The following is a 15,929-nucleotide window of genomic DNA, read 5'->3' on the forward strand; positions in this document are numbered from 1 at the left end:
TTCTATTCAGCGCTGCAGCCTTTGGAAGGACCATGTTCCATTTGTGGAAATGGAACATGCTAAGTACAGACAGAATCTTCTGAGAATTTAGCTGCAAAATTCTAACAAGCCTCTACTGAGCATGTATGAACTGTGATTGTTTTTAGGTGTATCATTTAGCCAAACGGGCAGATTTTAGTGGGGATAGCAAAAGGCACATCTCTCTGCCAATTTGCAAATCCATGCTTTTCAATTAAACAGTTACAATAATATGTATAATATGAAGAAAATGTATTTCTCTCAAACTGCATTCTTAGATATTCCCCCCCCCCCAAATCATGCAAAGGCAGATGTGCAGCATGACAGATTTCAGTCAGAACTATAACATTTGGCAATGGAACATGTTAGGAAACCTTAACTATGTGTGTAACTACCAGCTCTGCCTACAATAACATGATCCTCATGAAGGGGGGAAGCTTATAAAAGTGCAAAATACAAATAAAGTTAATTCTGCTGCTCCCTCTGAACTAGATGAAGTGAATAAATTTTATTAATGTATATTAATAAAGAGATCCAATGATATTAAGAAAAATGTGAGGGTCCCACTTCTCCACTGAGCTCCTCAAGCCCTTGAGCCCAGATTGCTGTTCTTCTACCATCTCCATTGACTCAGTTCTATTGCTTTCTGGCAGGTATAACCATTCTCATGGTATCACATTCTGAACATACAGCAAAACCATTTTGATATACTATAATATGTTCAGATAAAATAATTTAGTGTATTTAGCATATTTAATACATATGTACACATTACATACAAACTTTGACAAGTGATGATAAGGCAGACTCTTTGTAAATGTCATATTTAATTAAAATAATGAACTCTTCCATGAACACTAAATAGGTCCCAAGGTAAAATGCAAGAAAGTGCCTTTTTCTTAAACAGCAATCTGAATTCCCAAGTCCAGTGCAATTTCTGTTAATTCTTCCTTTGCGTTCAATGTCATTGCTTCATCTAGTTCAGAGGGAGCAGCAGAGTTTTCAGATGACTGTGGAGTAGTCTGAAGTTCAAAATACACTGGCTTCGTTATGGAGGTCTCAGATTCTACTATAACCTTTTCAACAGTAGTTAATGACCATCTCTGGCATCCTGTGGAATGTAGTTCCACAGATGAATGTCTTCTTTCACAAGAGACATAGCTTTCTTTTTTAGTAACATTTTGAACTACTGAAAACTTATTTGGTGCCATCTCGTTCTCAAGATCCTGATCTAAACCCACGACAGTATTAAAAACTGCAACATTCAGTCTCATGTACCCATCATCATCTTCTTTGTATCTAAGAAAATAAAATTAAAATAATGAAATACATATTAATGTAGTGTTATATAGATATGTGCATAAAACCACAAAATTTGAGTAAACCCAAAGGGCTAGCCATTTAAAAGGTGAAACACAAATTGCTATTTACAAAATAGTCATTAAATGAAACAGTTTATACAAAGAAACAAGCATGATGGCACTTCTTTGTGTGACTTGAAACATGAATACGAATGGAAGAGAGATCTATTCATAATATATTTTATTAGACAAGCTCCTCATTAGATGGTAACCAATAAAAAAAATCTGTAGCTCTTATACAATACTGCCTCCCCCCCACAGGAAAAAAAATATTTAATTTTTTGGTTTGGGTAAGATAATATACCTGAAGCGAGAATGGCTGCTGAGTTTGTGCACCTTGCGAAGATGCAGAGTCAATGTGTAACACCAGGAAAAACATTTCTGACAGATGTGACATTTATACTTTAGCTTGCCATTATTCTGAGGAAAAGATGGTGTGGAAATCAGTAATTAAGGTTGATGATAAATAGTAAAATTAATTAATAAAAATACTATCTGTATATTATTTTGTAAATACACATTTTTGGTAGATAATCTCCACTAAGTATTGCAGCTCTCTAATCTAAAATTATACTGCAGATACCTCAATCTTTATTTATAGCAGGCACTATGGCTTCCACTCGGGGTGATAGTAACTTCAATTTCTTAAAGGTCTTGTTCTATCACAACCCCCTCTCCGACTCCTGGAGAGGAATTTAAGGTGGGTTGGAGGAGGAGGGGGTTCAATACAATATAAAAATTGTATTTTTATACACTCTAGAGAGTGGACTGCAGGAGTGGTCCTCCTTCATCTCAGTGGGCTGCAAGATTGTTGTAAAGAAGACAGTCTCCTGGAATAGGGTAGTTTGCTAACTGCACTTCTTGCATACCTAGAATTTGCAGGCTGTGCTGAATGAACCATAGCAGCGCTCTGACTGGATGGAGAGAGAGAATACAGCTCTGATAGTCAATGTTGTGTGCAATCAGCAAACACCTCGCTTCCCATGCCTTTGCTTTATGTGAGTATCACTTTAGTAATACGGTAGGAAAAAACCTACACAGATAAGCAACCGGTGAAATATGGTAACTGTATACATGGACACAACTTTGTGCAACACAGCATGGTAAACAAAATGTCTTGCGACCTACAAATAGAACCCCGATAAGCTGCATGTGGCCATTGGGCCTCTGGGTACCCACAACTGCACTAAAGCAACTTCACCTACACAAACATCACCTGGACAGTACTGGATTGTAATGCATCAGACATTACAGGCAGTCCCCGGGTTACATGGATCCGACTTACATCAGATCCCTACTTACAAACGGGGTGAGGCAACCCTGCACTAGTTGCTTCCCCCCAGCAGACCAGGGAGACGGGAAGCTAGCGCCCCCCCTCCAGCAGACCAGGGAGACAAGGAGCGGCTTTTCTCAGCAGATACCTCAGCTTGAGAATAAAGGACTGAGGGAAGTGAGGTGTGGGAGAATAAAACTGAGCTCTGGAGAAATGTTTGGCTAGAGTTTCCCCTATAATATGTACCAGTTCCGACTTACATACAAATTCAACTTAAGAACAAACCTACAGTCCCTATCTTGTACGTAACCTGGGGACTGCCTGTATAACTCAGAAAAGTTCAAAACCATGTAATACATATGAGCCACTTCTAGTTTGGTTTTAGTGTGCTGTTTTAGTTCTAGGGACTAATACAGTCAATTAATGAGTTAATAAAGTAGTATATTTCTTGAAATATATTGCTTCTCAGGCTAGGAATTACTTGTTGATTTTTACAGGAAAGAAAAACATGATATTGACCCAGTTTTCACAATTAGAAACATGCAACAATATAGCTAATTAATGCACTCAAATAGCCTAAGTGCAAGTACAAATCAGGTATTTGGACATACACATGCATTTTGAAAATCAGACCTTATTGTTTATTAAAAGATACTTAGTCTACTTTTTTTAATACCCACTGTATGTGCTTTCTTGTAGTGCTGTCTCAAGATCTGTGAAGTCCGGGAAGTAAAAACACATCCTTCAACATCACAGCTGTAGGCATCTGAATCATTGTGTGTTTCAACATGTTTATGGAGATCATAAGCATTCTTAAAACTGAAGAGCATACAGATGAAACAAATTACTAGTACTATTCAAGTAACAGCAATAATAGCAGAGAGGTGTAGTCTAGTACAGTGGTTCTCAACTTTTTTGAGCTTGGCATACCTTTGTAAATATTTATAGCCTGCTGCAATCAGTAAATAGTCGGCAATGGTGGTCCTGGAATAGATTTAGTTTGATTCTGTCTTTCCCACCTCACAGGCAGCTCCTGTGCTGATGGCTGGATAAGCTTGGCTCTAAGATCCAGGCTTTGCAACCTATGGGATTACAGTGCTACTCAGGTTTGGCCCAGCTCCCTTGACTGGACCAAATTGTCTGAGTGGAGTTGTGATCTGGCTCATGATGTTGTAGTGCCACTCAAATCTGGCCTTCCCTGACTCCTGTCATGACAGCTGGGCCAAACCTACAATCACTTATCCTCTCTATTTCCATTATAAAAATCTGAAAGAGGAATAATACTTCCAAAACTCTTATTGTTATGGTCTGGGGGTAATCTCTGATTCTACTTTCTCCCTAGGCAAGGGATGTTAGCCAATAGTTGACTGGAGTATCAATTACTCGCCCCTACCTTTGCTGCCTCTGTGAGAGTCAGCAAGGTGTGGGGGACAGGAGCCGGTGCTGGAGGGAGCCGCTTAAAAGCCAGTTCCCCTCAACACTGTCTCCGCAGTGCCCCCTGCCCACCCTCCTGCTGCCTCTTTCAGAAGCAGCGGGGGCAGGGGAGGGACAGGGGAGGCTGTTATGAAGCAGCTTCTGCCTGCGGCAGGCCAAGACCCACTGTAGACAGAGGCTGCTCCAGCAGCAACCCATCCATAGGGGTCCCAGCGGGGAACTGGGCTCCCCCATGGACCAGGGCTGGAGTTGCTGGAATTCAGCACGAGCTGGGACCAAGCAGTCCTGGCTCGCACTGGTGTTAAGACCCTATATAATTCTGCCCTGCCTATGTATGTGTGTCCTATATCATTATGCTCCCTCCCTTTGCTCCATCAATGATGCCACTATCAGTATTCTCTTTGACTGAACTGGAAAAAGTAAAGAGAGCTGAGAGAGACACACTAGGAAGCTAGAGAACCAGATGGGGAGTAGAAAAATAGAAGCTGCAGAGAGGAAATGGGTAAGATGATCCAGCAGCTGTAGGCCAATTTAAAAAAGGAGCATGTGACTCTCACAGAAAATATCCAGTAATCCTTCCAGTTGACAAAACTGAACAATTTAAGAAATGCCCAATTAAAAGGAAAAATTGTTATTAACCACGGCTTAAATTGCTTATTGATGATCTTTTCTTACAGTATGCATACTGGAAGACATCTTTTGACGCTACGAAACCAAGATTCAATCCTACTTCCACTGTAAGTTCAAGAAGTGCCTTTTTGTGATCTGACAGACTAATGAATGAGTCCACCTATTTTCCTTTTGAGCAAAAGATGGCTATTTTAAGGGTTAAAAGTTTTTTTATCTTTGTTATCCCAGATTTCCAAAGCTTACCTACTCTCACAGAAATCACAGTGAAAAGGACGCTCCTCACAGTGTCGGAATCTGATGTGCACTTTAAGAGAGGAAACACTTGTACACACCACGTCACAAAATGGACATGTAGCATGGGTAACTGGAGAAATAATAAAAGTTTTACTTTTATGTCACTCCTTTGCCAAGATACTCAGTCATTTGTATAATATGATACAAACGTTTAAAAAAAACCATTCTCACTAAAAATATCAACTAACACCAATTTGTGTATACAATGCAAAAGATAAAAGAAAGAGAACAGAGGGCTAATGAATATGGGCCAAAGAGGGGGCATTTCAATAAACATGCAGGTGAAAAGATATATGAGGTATTTTCAAAAGGTATGTCTATATCTACACCAGGAAGGTCATTATATATTCTGTCTACACTGGGAAGGTTTGGTGACAAAAGTGCTGTCAGCATGCAAAAGTCACCAAAAGTGAAAACCAGTCAAACCAGTTTTTCTGCCTCCCATTGCTGACATTTCATGGCCACATTGCTAGCATTATGTTGACAGATAGAGAAAAACATGGTAAGCATCCCACAGTGCAGTATTGTGGGAAGACAGAGCTGATCTCTGCACTTCTTGGGATTCCCCCTGTGAGCTCTCCATGCTATGGAATGTCAAAGCAGCATAGCAGTCTCTCCAGCCCCTGCTCTGCAGCAAGAGTCTGCCTGCCACTGTGTTCCTAGTACAGGGCACATCAGGAGCAGTCCAATGATTTGCTCTTTGTTTGTTCCCCCAAGGGAGCAGCTCACTTAGCGCCAGATACTTCCCAGAGCTTTGAAAGGGGAGGGGTGCATGTGTACAGGGCAGCAGAAATCACATGACAATGAGCACAGCCATGAGGGCAGGCATTGTGGGATACTGGCGGAAGTCAGTTTTCTAGACAAAACAAACAGCAGAGTCCACACTGGTTCTTTGTCGACAATAGAGGGAGGGGAAAAGACAAAAATCTCTCGCAGGGTGGATGTTTTGTTGCCAAAACTGGGTGGTTTTCCTGACAAAAGTCGCATTACAGTGTAAACGCTCTCATTGTTTTGTTGCCAATAGGCAGTTTTTGGTGACAAAGCATGCCAGTACATACAAGGCCTTAATCAAGAAAGAAACAGATTTCAGAAGGAAAGAGGGAGTTTGACTCTCTAGAGCAGGGTGGGCAAACTTTTTAGCCTGAGGGCCACATCAGGATATAGAAAATGTTTGAGGGCCATGAATGCTCACAAAATGGGGGTTTGAGTGCAGGAGGAGGTGAAGGCTCCACCTGGGGGTATAGGAAAGAGCTCTGGGCTGGGATCAAAGGGTTTGGAAGATAGGAGACTTCTGGCAGCAATTACCTCAAGCAGCTCCTAGAAGCAGCAAGCAGCAGCCAGAAGCAAAGGTGCTGACATGCGGCTGTTTGCTACATCATCTGCAGGCACTGCTGCAGAAGCTGCTTGGGTCAGGGACCACATGCTGAACGCCTGGATGCCCCTACACATCGGAGCCAGAAGCGGGACATTCTGCAGTTTCTGGAAGCCAAGCCGAGCTATAGCACACGCAGAGCAGGGTAAACCTCTTATCCCCACTCCTCAGCAGGAGCTTGAGGGATGGATTAAAATGGCTGACAGGCTGGATGTAACCTATGGGTCATAGTTTGCCCAACCTTGATCTAGTCTAGGGCCTATTATAGTAAAACCATAATTACCTATTTCCTTATGGCACAATGGTAGGGATTTTGTAGGAGTGCATGTAACAGGAAACTCTGAATTTAGCCAGGATCTACATTTTGGGGAGGGTTTAAACAAAATGTGTCATTTTCTAATTAATCTGATGCTTTTCGGGCAGTCAATATAAAATATATATATAGTAAGGCATGCTAACAGCTTGTCTTATTAGACCTGCTAAATTGAACCCCAGAAGACTGACCTCCAGAGTGTCAATCTTCCGATAAATATAGACAAGGCCTCAGTAGCTACTACTAGGTAGCTCTACATGTGGACACTCTTATTCCGGAATAAGAGTGCCCTTTTCTTATTGAGCTTAATCCACTTGGAAAATTCATTAAACTAGATTATAAAAAGTCACTCTTATTCCAAAAGCTTTAGTGCTTTAAAATTACAACTTATTTAACTCTAGAATTACTTCTCCATGAAGACAAACCTTAAGAAGGAACTGTAATACTCAACCTTTATAATCATGTGGGGACATGAGGAGGAGAAAGTCCTAAACAAGTGAAAAGTCTCAGAGGAGTAGCCGTGTTAGTCTGTATCTGCAAAAACAACAAGGAGTCCTGTGACACCTTAGAGACTAATAGATTTATTAGGGCATAAGCTTTCATGGGTAAAACCCACTTCATCAGATGAATTGGAGTGGAGTTAAAAGGCAATTTCCCCTCTCTTGATATCCACATTTCAATATCAACTACTGTGAATGAACCACTTCCACCCTGACTTGATTAGCCTCATTTACACAAGTACTCTCTTTCTTTTGTTGTCCTTATATATACCCAGGCCTCTGTAAACTCACTCCAATTCATCTGATGAAGTGGGGTTTTATCCACAAAAGCTTATTGGAAGATTATGCCCTAATAAATCTGTTAGTCTCTAAGGTGCCATAGAACTTCTCATTGTCTAAATTAGTAGGAATGATAAGAGAAGAAAACCATCTCATATGGACTCTAATAGTAAGACTTCTGTTTACCCACAATTGCCTTCATAATTGCCTTCAGTCTGTATACTGTATCTCTTAGTTAACACATGAACAAATATCCTAATGCTATCTATAGCTGCCCTACATAGTTTAATGGAAAATACATTTTAAAAAACTCAAACTCACCATGTCCTCTTGCATGATCTCGTAGTAACCTCTCATTGGCAAAGTGTTTGCCACAATTCTGACAAATAAATACTTGTTCTGAAATATAATGGCAACTGATCAGTGATACAATAGATATTTATTAATCTGTTTTAAAAACACAGATTACAGTTGCCAATTTGATCACAAAACTGTCACAGCAGTGAAACAATTTCAGTATAGATTGAACCTCTAAAATCCAGGACATTCTGGGTCTGGCAACATTTGCAGTCTGGCAGGACCACAGATATTGCTAGATCAGAGAGCCTCTGGCTGGATAGATTCAGGAGCTGGGCTGGCGGTGGGGAGCACAGCCCCAGCGGCAGCTAGAGGGGTGCGGTGGGGAGCATAGCCCTGTCTGTGGCTGGCAGCTGGGAGTGCAGCCCAGGTTGGGGCTGCCACAACAAGGAGTGAATCCCAGGCTCAGCTGGAAGCAGCGGGGCTGGCGACCGGGGGCCCAGCTCATGCTGGTACGGTGGGGAGTGCAGCCCCATGCCTGGGCAGGGAGCAGAGCCCTGGCAGGGCTGGAGACAACAGGGCAGGCAGTTAGGAGCACCAGGAAGCCAGGACTGGCACCCAGGAATAGGGTCAACAGCCAGGAGGGGAGCCTTGATCTCCCTAGGTCTGGCAAACTCCATGGTTCAGGACCGCTGAGGTCCCACCTGTATTATTTTGTATTTCTGATGTTTTTTAGAAGAAAATCTTGTTTCAGATAATGCAGAATTTTCATTAGCAATAAAATTAATTTTATTCTGAACAGACAACAATCTGTTTAAAAATATTAACAGTTTCAGACAGGAAACAAAGAGTAGGAATAAATGGTAAGTTTACAGGGTGGAGAGAGTAACTAGTGGGGTCCCCAAGGGTCTGTCCTGAGATCAATTCTATTCAACTTATTTATGAATGATCTAGAAAAAGGGGCAAACAGTGAGGTGGCCAAATTTGCAGATGATGCCAAACTGCTCAAGATAATTAAGACCAAAACAGACTGTGAAAAGCTTCAAAAAGATCTCACCAAACTAAGTGATTGGGCAACAAAATGGCAAATGAAATGTAATGTTGATAAATGTAAAGTAATGGACATTGGAAAAAATAATCCCAATTGTACACACAATATGATGGGGACTAATTTATCTACAACTACTCAAGAGAGAGATCTTGGAGTCACTGTGGATAGTTCTCTGAAAACATCCACTCAGTGTGCAGCAGCTGTCAAAAAAGCAAATAGAATGTTAGGAATAATTTAAAAAGGGATAGAAAATAAGACAGAAAATATCTTATTGCTTCTATATAAAACCATGGTATGTCCACATCTGGAATACTGTGTACAGATGTGGTCACCTCATCTCAAAAAATATATATTGGCAAGAGTCAGAAAAGGACAACAAAAATGATTAGGGGTTTGGAACGGGTCCCATGTGAAGAGAGATTAAAAAGACTTGGACTTTTCAGTTTAGAAAAGAGAAGACTAAGGGGAGATATGCTAGAGGTCTCTAAAATGATGACTGATGTGCAAAAAGTGAGTAAGGAAAAGTAATTTATTTATTCACACAATATAAGAACTAGGGGTCCCCAAATGAAATTAAGAGGCAGCAGGTTTCAGTGCACAGCCAACCTGTGGAACTTCTTGCCAGAGGATGTGATGAATACTAGGACTTTATCCGGGTTCAAAAAAGAGCTAGATAGATTCATGGAGGTTAGGTCCATCAATGGTTATTAGCCAGGATGGGTAGGAATGGTGTCCCTAGCCTCTGTTTGTCTGGAAATGGGTGACAGGAGAGGGATCATGTGACGATTACCTGTTGTGTTCACTCCCTCTGGGACATCTGGTATTGGCCACTGTTGGCAGACAGTATACTGGGTTAGATGGCCCTTGGTCTGACCCAGTATGGCCCTTCTTAGTTTTTTGAGCTTTATGGTTTGAGTTCTTACATAGACCCATAGTACCTGAGCACTTTCCAAGTATTAAAGAAACCCAATTATCTCTCTCTCCCTTCCTGGCCTATAGGAAAAATATCCTGGTTAGTTTATAGTTTGTTGAAGGGGGGATCTGAGGGTGTTTTGCAGGGAAGAGTGTATTGAGTAAAAATCTAAGCTCATGAGAGTGTTGCATTTAGTTCTGAAAGTAGTTAGTTCCATGATCATTTAGATTGCTTGCAGAAGTGAACTTCATAATCTGAAACTCCACTTTCTGTTAAGAGTTCTGCCTGCAGCACTCAGCCTCTCCTATTGGTATTTAGTTTCATTGTTCTAGTAGTGGAATGCAGTTGCCCTGAGAAGCCCTGGGCATTGGAGTGAGAGGCAATCACTAGTTTTACAATGTAATGCCACATCTGTCAGTTGAATAGCCACTGGGTAGGTCTACACCGCAGCGTTATTTTGGAATAACTAATGTTATTCTGAAATAACAAAGAACACGTCTACATTACAAGCCATTATTTTGAAATAATGTTGAGCTGGAGAACTTACTCCGACTCCTGTAACCCTCATTTTACGAGGAGTAAAGGAAGTAGAAGGAAGAGTGTTCTTTCTTCGACTTCCTGCTGTGTAGACAGCTCCTAAGGCTGAGTTAAACTATTTTGACTTCAGCTACACAACTGATACAGCTGAAATTGCATAACTGTGTAGACTTACCCACTGTAATTAAACATGCATGTGTAAGTGCTCTCTCTTTTGCCCATTAATGCAATTAATTGTTTACGTAGGGCAATCTTTACAAAGCTAAAAGTACATCCATGCTTCAGGAAGAAATCTGCCTTCCTAAAGTCAATTCTGCATGTAATTGACATTTATGAAAAATAATAATAAGTGTTATATATGTACTGTTGTAAAGTAGCCCAAAAGTAAATCCCTTTAGTAAACGTAAACATAGAAACAGAGCAAGCCCACTTACGATCTTCTGAAACCTGTCGCCTGGCGTGATCAAAAAACTTGGTATTATTGGAAAACATCACTCCGCAAGAGGGACAGGCCACCACTCGTTCTTGAGTGTGGGTCCTTAAGTGATCCCACAGCTTGTACTTTCCTTTAAATGTTCTTGAACAATCTAAAAAACATACTATATAAGATTACACAAAAGCTGCACATGAGCATTTTATTTTCTTTGGAGTACAAACATGAAAGATTGTATTATATACTTATAGTCTACTATTACATGATTTTTACAGGAGCATAACTAAAATGTTTTTAGGAAATTTCATCACATTACTACCATAAACACTACAATGAGTTCAATTTGCAAATTCTATATAGGCCTGTTCAAAAGCATATGAAAAATCAATAGAATGATTTCCACTGACTTCAATGGGCTTTGGCTTAGGTCAGTGGTGACCAAACTTTTCCTGCCTTCCCTCTCACCAATAGTGGAATCTCTCTGTATCCTCATTTCCACCACTCCTCAGCTTAGGCTGACAAAGGAGCTGGAGCTTGAGACAGAGCTGTTCTGGGGACAGAATGTAACTATGGCTGGGGCTGGAGCTGGCCTGAGGGATGAGCTGGAATGTATGGAGGACTCGCCCTACCCCCTCTGGGCACTAGCCTTGACCCCACCATGCATGCCTCTGAATGTTCCTCCGTGCCCCCCTAGAGGGGCATGCCCCACAGTTTGGGGATTACTGACATAGGCAAAATTCCCAGTGAAGTTATGTTCAGAATGTTATGCATATTAGATTACTGTTTTGTCAGTCTTACAAAGTGGTTAAAAGTTTTCGGACAACACGACTGTTATTCTAAACTCAAAAACATGCCTTCAGTGTAGGATCCCAAGCTTGTGGGTGTTGAAAGTTTTCAATTCCCACTGAGGTAAAATAGGAATTAAAGTACTTGAAACTTTGAAGATTGAACTCTGGTATCCTAGGCTTTTAATATTATGAGTTGGCATTGCTAGTGCAATCCATTTAAACTAATGAGGGAGCATACAATGTACATAAAGAACTTTATTTAAGATGACTAGGAAAAGGCTGTGTGAAGGTATCTAATATTCTTGTGTTTTGTAGAATACTCAGTAAATTTTATAGTGGCAGTGAAATTACTTGGGCAATATTCCACATTTTGTTATCTGAGCTACCTTTCCAGTGACAACAAACAGCTTTCTTGTTATTGGGAATGTTTTCTTTCTCAGTAGAGTATGCATGAATGGCAACATGCCGATAAAACCATTCTGGGTTGTTGTAGGTAACCTGAAGACAAAATGGAACCATAGAGATGATGGATAATATTGGCAGGAAATCAAACGACAAAAAACAAAACATCAATAGAAATGATTTCTTGAGAATTTACACAGAGTAATGGGGCCTCATCTATTGAAGAAATTTTGAACATACCAGACTAGCTACCACATATCCCAAATCCTGGATATAGCGTTAATTATAGTAGCTTAAAGATAAAGTCAGTCTATTTTAGTTCAATGGCTCCAGACCTTATTTTGTGGAAGCCCCTTCTTCTGATGGGTTAACCAATAGGAGCCCTCACCATCTCACTGCACCATGCTCTGTCATTATTATCACTGACTCTTCATTTTTACCTGTTCTAATTTTTTTAAAATTGTTTTTCTTGTATCTGCTTTTTCTGTGGTTTCTTTTTTTTCCTTCCCCTCTATACTCTCTCACCCACCAGAAACCTACTAGTGCATTTTGCCTACAGGGGGCACGTTGCATATCATCTCAGTAACTTTAGATTAAATGTAGCTGCAGTAGAGGAGATGGAGAAAAGATTAAAGTCTGCTACCTGAGCCACATAGTTTGTACCACTGAGTCAATCTGCAGCTTGATACATTAGGAGCCACCACAGAAGATGGGAGGCAAAGCGGGTGATTTTCAAGGAGGATTTTATCTGTAGCTGCAGGAGATCATTTGCAATGGGAATGGAAGAGGTTAGAAGCTTTCCCTGCCTGCATTACTATTCGCTTTTGTTTTACATTTTACCCCACCTTTCTGGACTAGCTTAGTCTGATTACCAGGTTGGGAAACACTGTTTTAATAAATACAATTATATAGAAAGATTATATAGAAAGATTTAGCGAAGTACTACATATAGAAATAAATAAAAGTAAAGGGCCTATTTTGTCTTAAGTGAAAAAAGCATACAAAATCCAATTACTCATAAGAATTAATTATATGTTAACTGAAAATAAAGTTACTTCCCCTCAGAACAACTCTCATAAATGTTAAGGTTTTTTTTTTTCCTACATATTCTACAAAAGAGAACAGGTTTCCTGACATGCAGCGAGGCTCGTGATTTCTGGTCTGAAATAAATATGATATCTCTGAGTTTTATTAGTATTTCTTAAAATTAAAAGCCTAGCAAAATGCAAGATGAGTTCTAGCAACTATAGACACAAAAACTTTTTGTTAATCTGTATATTTTAAAAACAACAATTACTGTGGGAAAAGTAACCTCCATTAAGGTATGAGGCTCAAGGAAAACGGAACTTGCCAGCAAAGCTACACCACCAATTATAACTTATGATACAGTAATGATTTATATCTGTTTTGGTTTTTAACTTTAAAGAGAAATGAATATTTGTGAAAGGTTCTATATTTCACATACTGGGCCCAGACCCACAAAAAGACTTAATTTCCTAGAAAACCACAAGAACAACACTGTGATCTATAAATCCTGAAATAACCACAGGGGGCTCCCTATACAATGAATGGAAAGAGAGATAGGTGCCTAAGGTCATCCACAAAACTCAGCATACTGGGCAGGGAACTGCTTGCTCTAGTCAGTGGGAGATGCCAATGAGAGGATATCTAAGCTTCCTCTTTGTCATGGAGGTAAACACCTAATTCTGGGCTGCAGGGAGGAGTCTATTTCTGCTTGTGACCCACAAACTGAGATCACCAACTCTGCATAGAAATAGTGGGGACGGTGGGAGAGAACCCCAGTTCAAGTCTTCCCTTTGCTCAGTGAAAAGGGATTTGAACAGGGATCTGCCACCTCTTAGATACATGTTCTAATCACTAGACTATTCTCATGTGAATCTCCCTCATTCTTTTCTTTTGAAGTTGTTCCACTTTAAATAACTGAATATTAATTGAGTCAGAAAAACAGTGAGAATCAATATAGTTCAAGGGGGGCCTTGAACTGCTGGTCTCCAGTATTCTAAGTGTAAGAGGACTGTTAGCCCCTTACTAAAACTCTGTGGGAGTTTTTGGTTTGCCAGCTCCCAGTATCAAAAGGGTCCATGAGAATCAGGGCCCTGAGACTGACAGACCCCAGAGATAATGGAAAGCAGCCAACACTCCAGCTCAGCCTGATTGACAGGTTGGACAGGCCAGTGAGGAAAGCAAGAGGCCAGACCCCGTCCTCCCTGTGAGCTGGGATTGTTCTGGGTCTCTCTGAGCAAGGAGAGAGCTGAGAGACAGCTAAGAGGAGCAAGCTGTGTGGAGAAGAAGTCCTGCAGCAACAGAGCCAGACACAGACAGCCCAAGGAGTGCAAGCTGTGCTGAGGGGCAGTTTTGCAGCAACAGAGCCAGGCACACACAGCCCAAGGAGCGCAGACCCTGTTTTGAGCAGAAGACTGGCAGTGCTCAGAGAGCCAAAAGGAACAGAGAAGCAATGCAAGGAGCTGGAGACTGGCAAAGCAGCACAGCCTGCAGCTGGGTATGGTGAGCAGCTGGGACCAGCAAAGTGCGGGGAGAGGCTCTGGGCAGGGACATATCACCAGCCAAGAGGCCCAGCAGGCCAGACTGGGAGAGGGGTCTGGCCACTTAGAGCTTGAGGCTGTGTGGTCACTGCCAGAGCAAGCGTGTCCAGCCTGCAGCCCCCCTGCAGCACATCCAGGGCCTTTAAGGGGCCTATAAGGAAGAGACTGTGGACTGTCCTTACACTCTGCAGGCTGCTGTTTTGATGTCCCTGTGCTACAGAGCAGGGCTGTGTGTTCTCATTTAACCATTCTCATTTTTTCTTATTCTTTTCTCTTTAATCAGTTGATGTTTAATAAACTGTATTTGCTTAGAACCTTATGAAATGATCACTGGGCCAAGAAAGCGTGCAGAGAGCACTTCGGAGTGGGGACACCCTAACTCCTGCCCCTACTGACTACAAGGTCGGGGATTAAGCCCCAGGAAACCTGGGCCCTGCCTTGTCGGGGTTTCGAGGACTCTGCTACTCAGGAGAGTGGAGGGGGAGCCCTCAGGATCAGGGAAACCGTGTGGTAAAGGAAGTGGGAGTGGGGACTCAGATCCTTTCGCTGGTCCACTTCACCGGGGTGGTATAGAAGCCAGGAAAGTTCCCCACAATAGCAGGACCATTCCCCCGCTTACATAAGGGAGTGTCCTAACCACAGTTTTTTTTCTTACCTACCCCCTTCCACACGTTAGGTAGCCTATGAACACACTTTCTGGATTGAAAAAAACAATGAATTTGGCGGCATTTTAAAGACTAACACATGTATTAGGGTATTAGGGCATAAGCTTTCATGAGCCACACATGCAGTTTAGTTGGCAAGATGTCTATCTTCTCAAGTCATAGCTACGTGGATGAACTTTTTTTAGGTTAACTTCTCAGGTTAGAGACGACACACAGACAAGGATCTAGTCACCCTTTAGGCAGGCTAAGATCAAAGGGCTTGAGAAACACTACATCCTGGGAGGAAATTGGGAAATAACATTCCCCCTATCTAGTGCTGGAGGTAATAGAAATATGGGACAATAGCCATTGTACAGAGAATGGAAACTATTGCACTCCCTCAAGATAGTGCACTTTGGTGCTCTGCAGAGGCACAAAGGCCTGCCCACATGGAGCTCATTGCTGAACTTAAGTCAGTTTAATGTTTGAACAGTGAGGTCGTTGGAAGTATAGCCCATAGACTTCACTGAAAAATGAAGTACTAGCTTAGTAGCCATGTTAGTCTTTAGCTGCAAAAAGGAGGAGTCCTTAAGACTAAGGCTATGTCTATTTTGTAGCCTTCTTGCAGAGAAGCATATGCAAATGAAGCGTGGCATGGAATATCACCGTGCTTTATTTGCATAAGTAATGAGCAGCTGCTTTTGTGAAAGAGGCTTTTGCGCAAAAACGAGCTGTGTAGATGGCTCCTTTTTGCACAACCTTCCCTCCCCCGCATGTGCAAGAGCCATTCTTCCTCATTTTTTAAAGAAGAATGGCTCTTGCACAA

General features: G+C 41.5%; 1 protein-coding gene across 1 annotated transcript in view; it reads right to left on the minus strand.

The window, feature by feature from the left end:
* Nucleotides 1–506: 506 nt before the first annotated feature.
* LOC112547000 (histone H4 transcription factor-like) overlaps nt 507–15,929 on the minus strand; it is a 31,046-nt gene continuing 15,623 nt past the window's right edge. Inside the window, exons 4-10 of the mRNA XM_025188403.2 lie at nt 11,880–11,991; nt 10,707–10,859; nt 7,796–7,873; nt 4,960–5,080; nt 3,333–3,471; nt 1,684–1,799; nt 507–1,317 (exon numbers count right to left, since the gene is read on the minus strand). Coding sequence (XP_025044188.2) covers nt 918–1,317; nt 1,684–1,799; nt 3,333–3,471; nt 4,960–5,080; nt 7,796–7,873; nt 10,707–10,859; nt 11,880–11,991 — 1,119 coding nt within the window. The 3' untranslated portion in view covers nt 507–917. The remainder of the gene's footprint in view (nt 1,318–1,683; nt 1,800–3,332; nt 3,472–4,959; nt 5,081–7,795; nt 7,874–10,706; nt 10,860–11,879; nt 11,992–15,929) is intronic.

This window comes from Pelodiscus sinensis, chromosome 1, assembly GCF_049634645.1.
Source record: "Pelodiscus sinensis isolate JC-2024 chromosome 1, ASM4963464v1, whole genome shotgun sequence".
Lineage (NCBI taxonomy): Eukaryota > Metazoa > Chordata > Testudines > Trionychidae > Pelodiscus > Pelodiscus sinensis.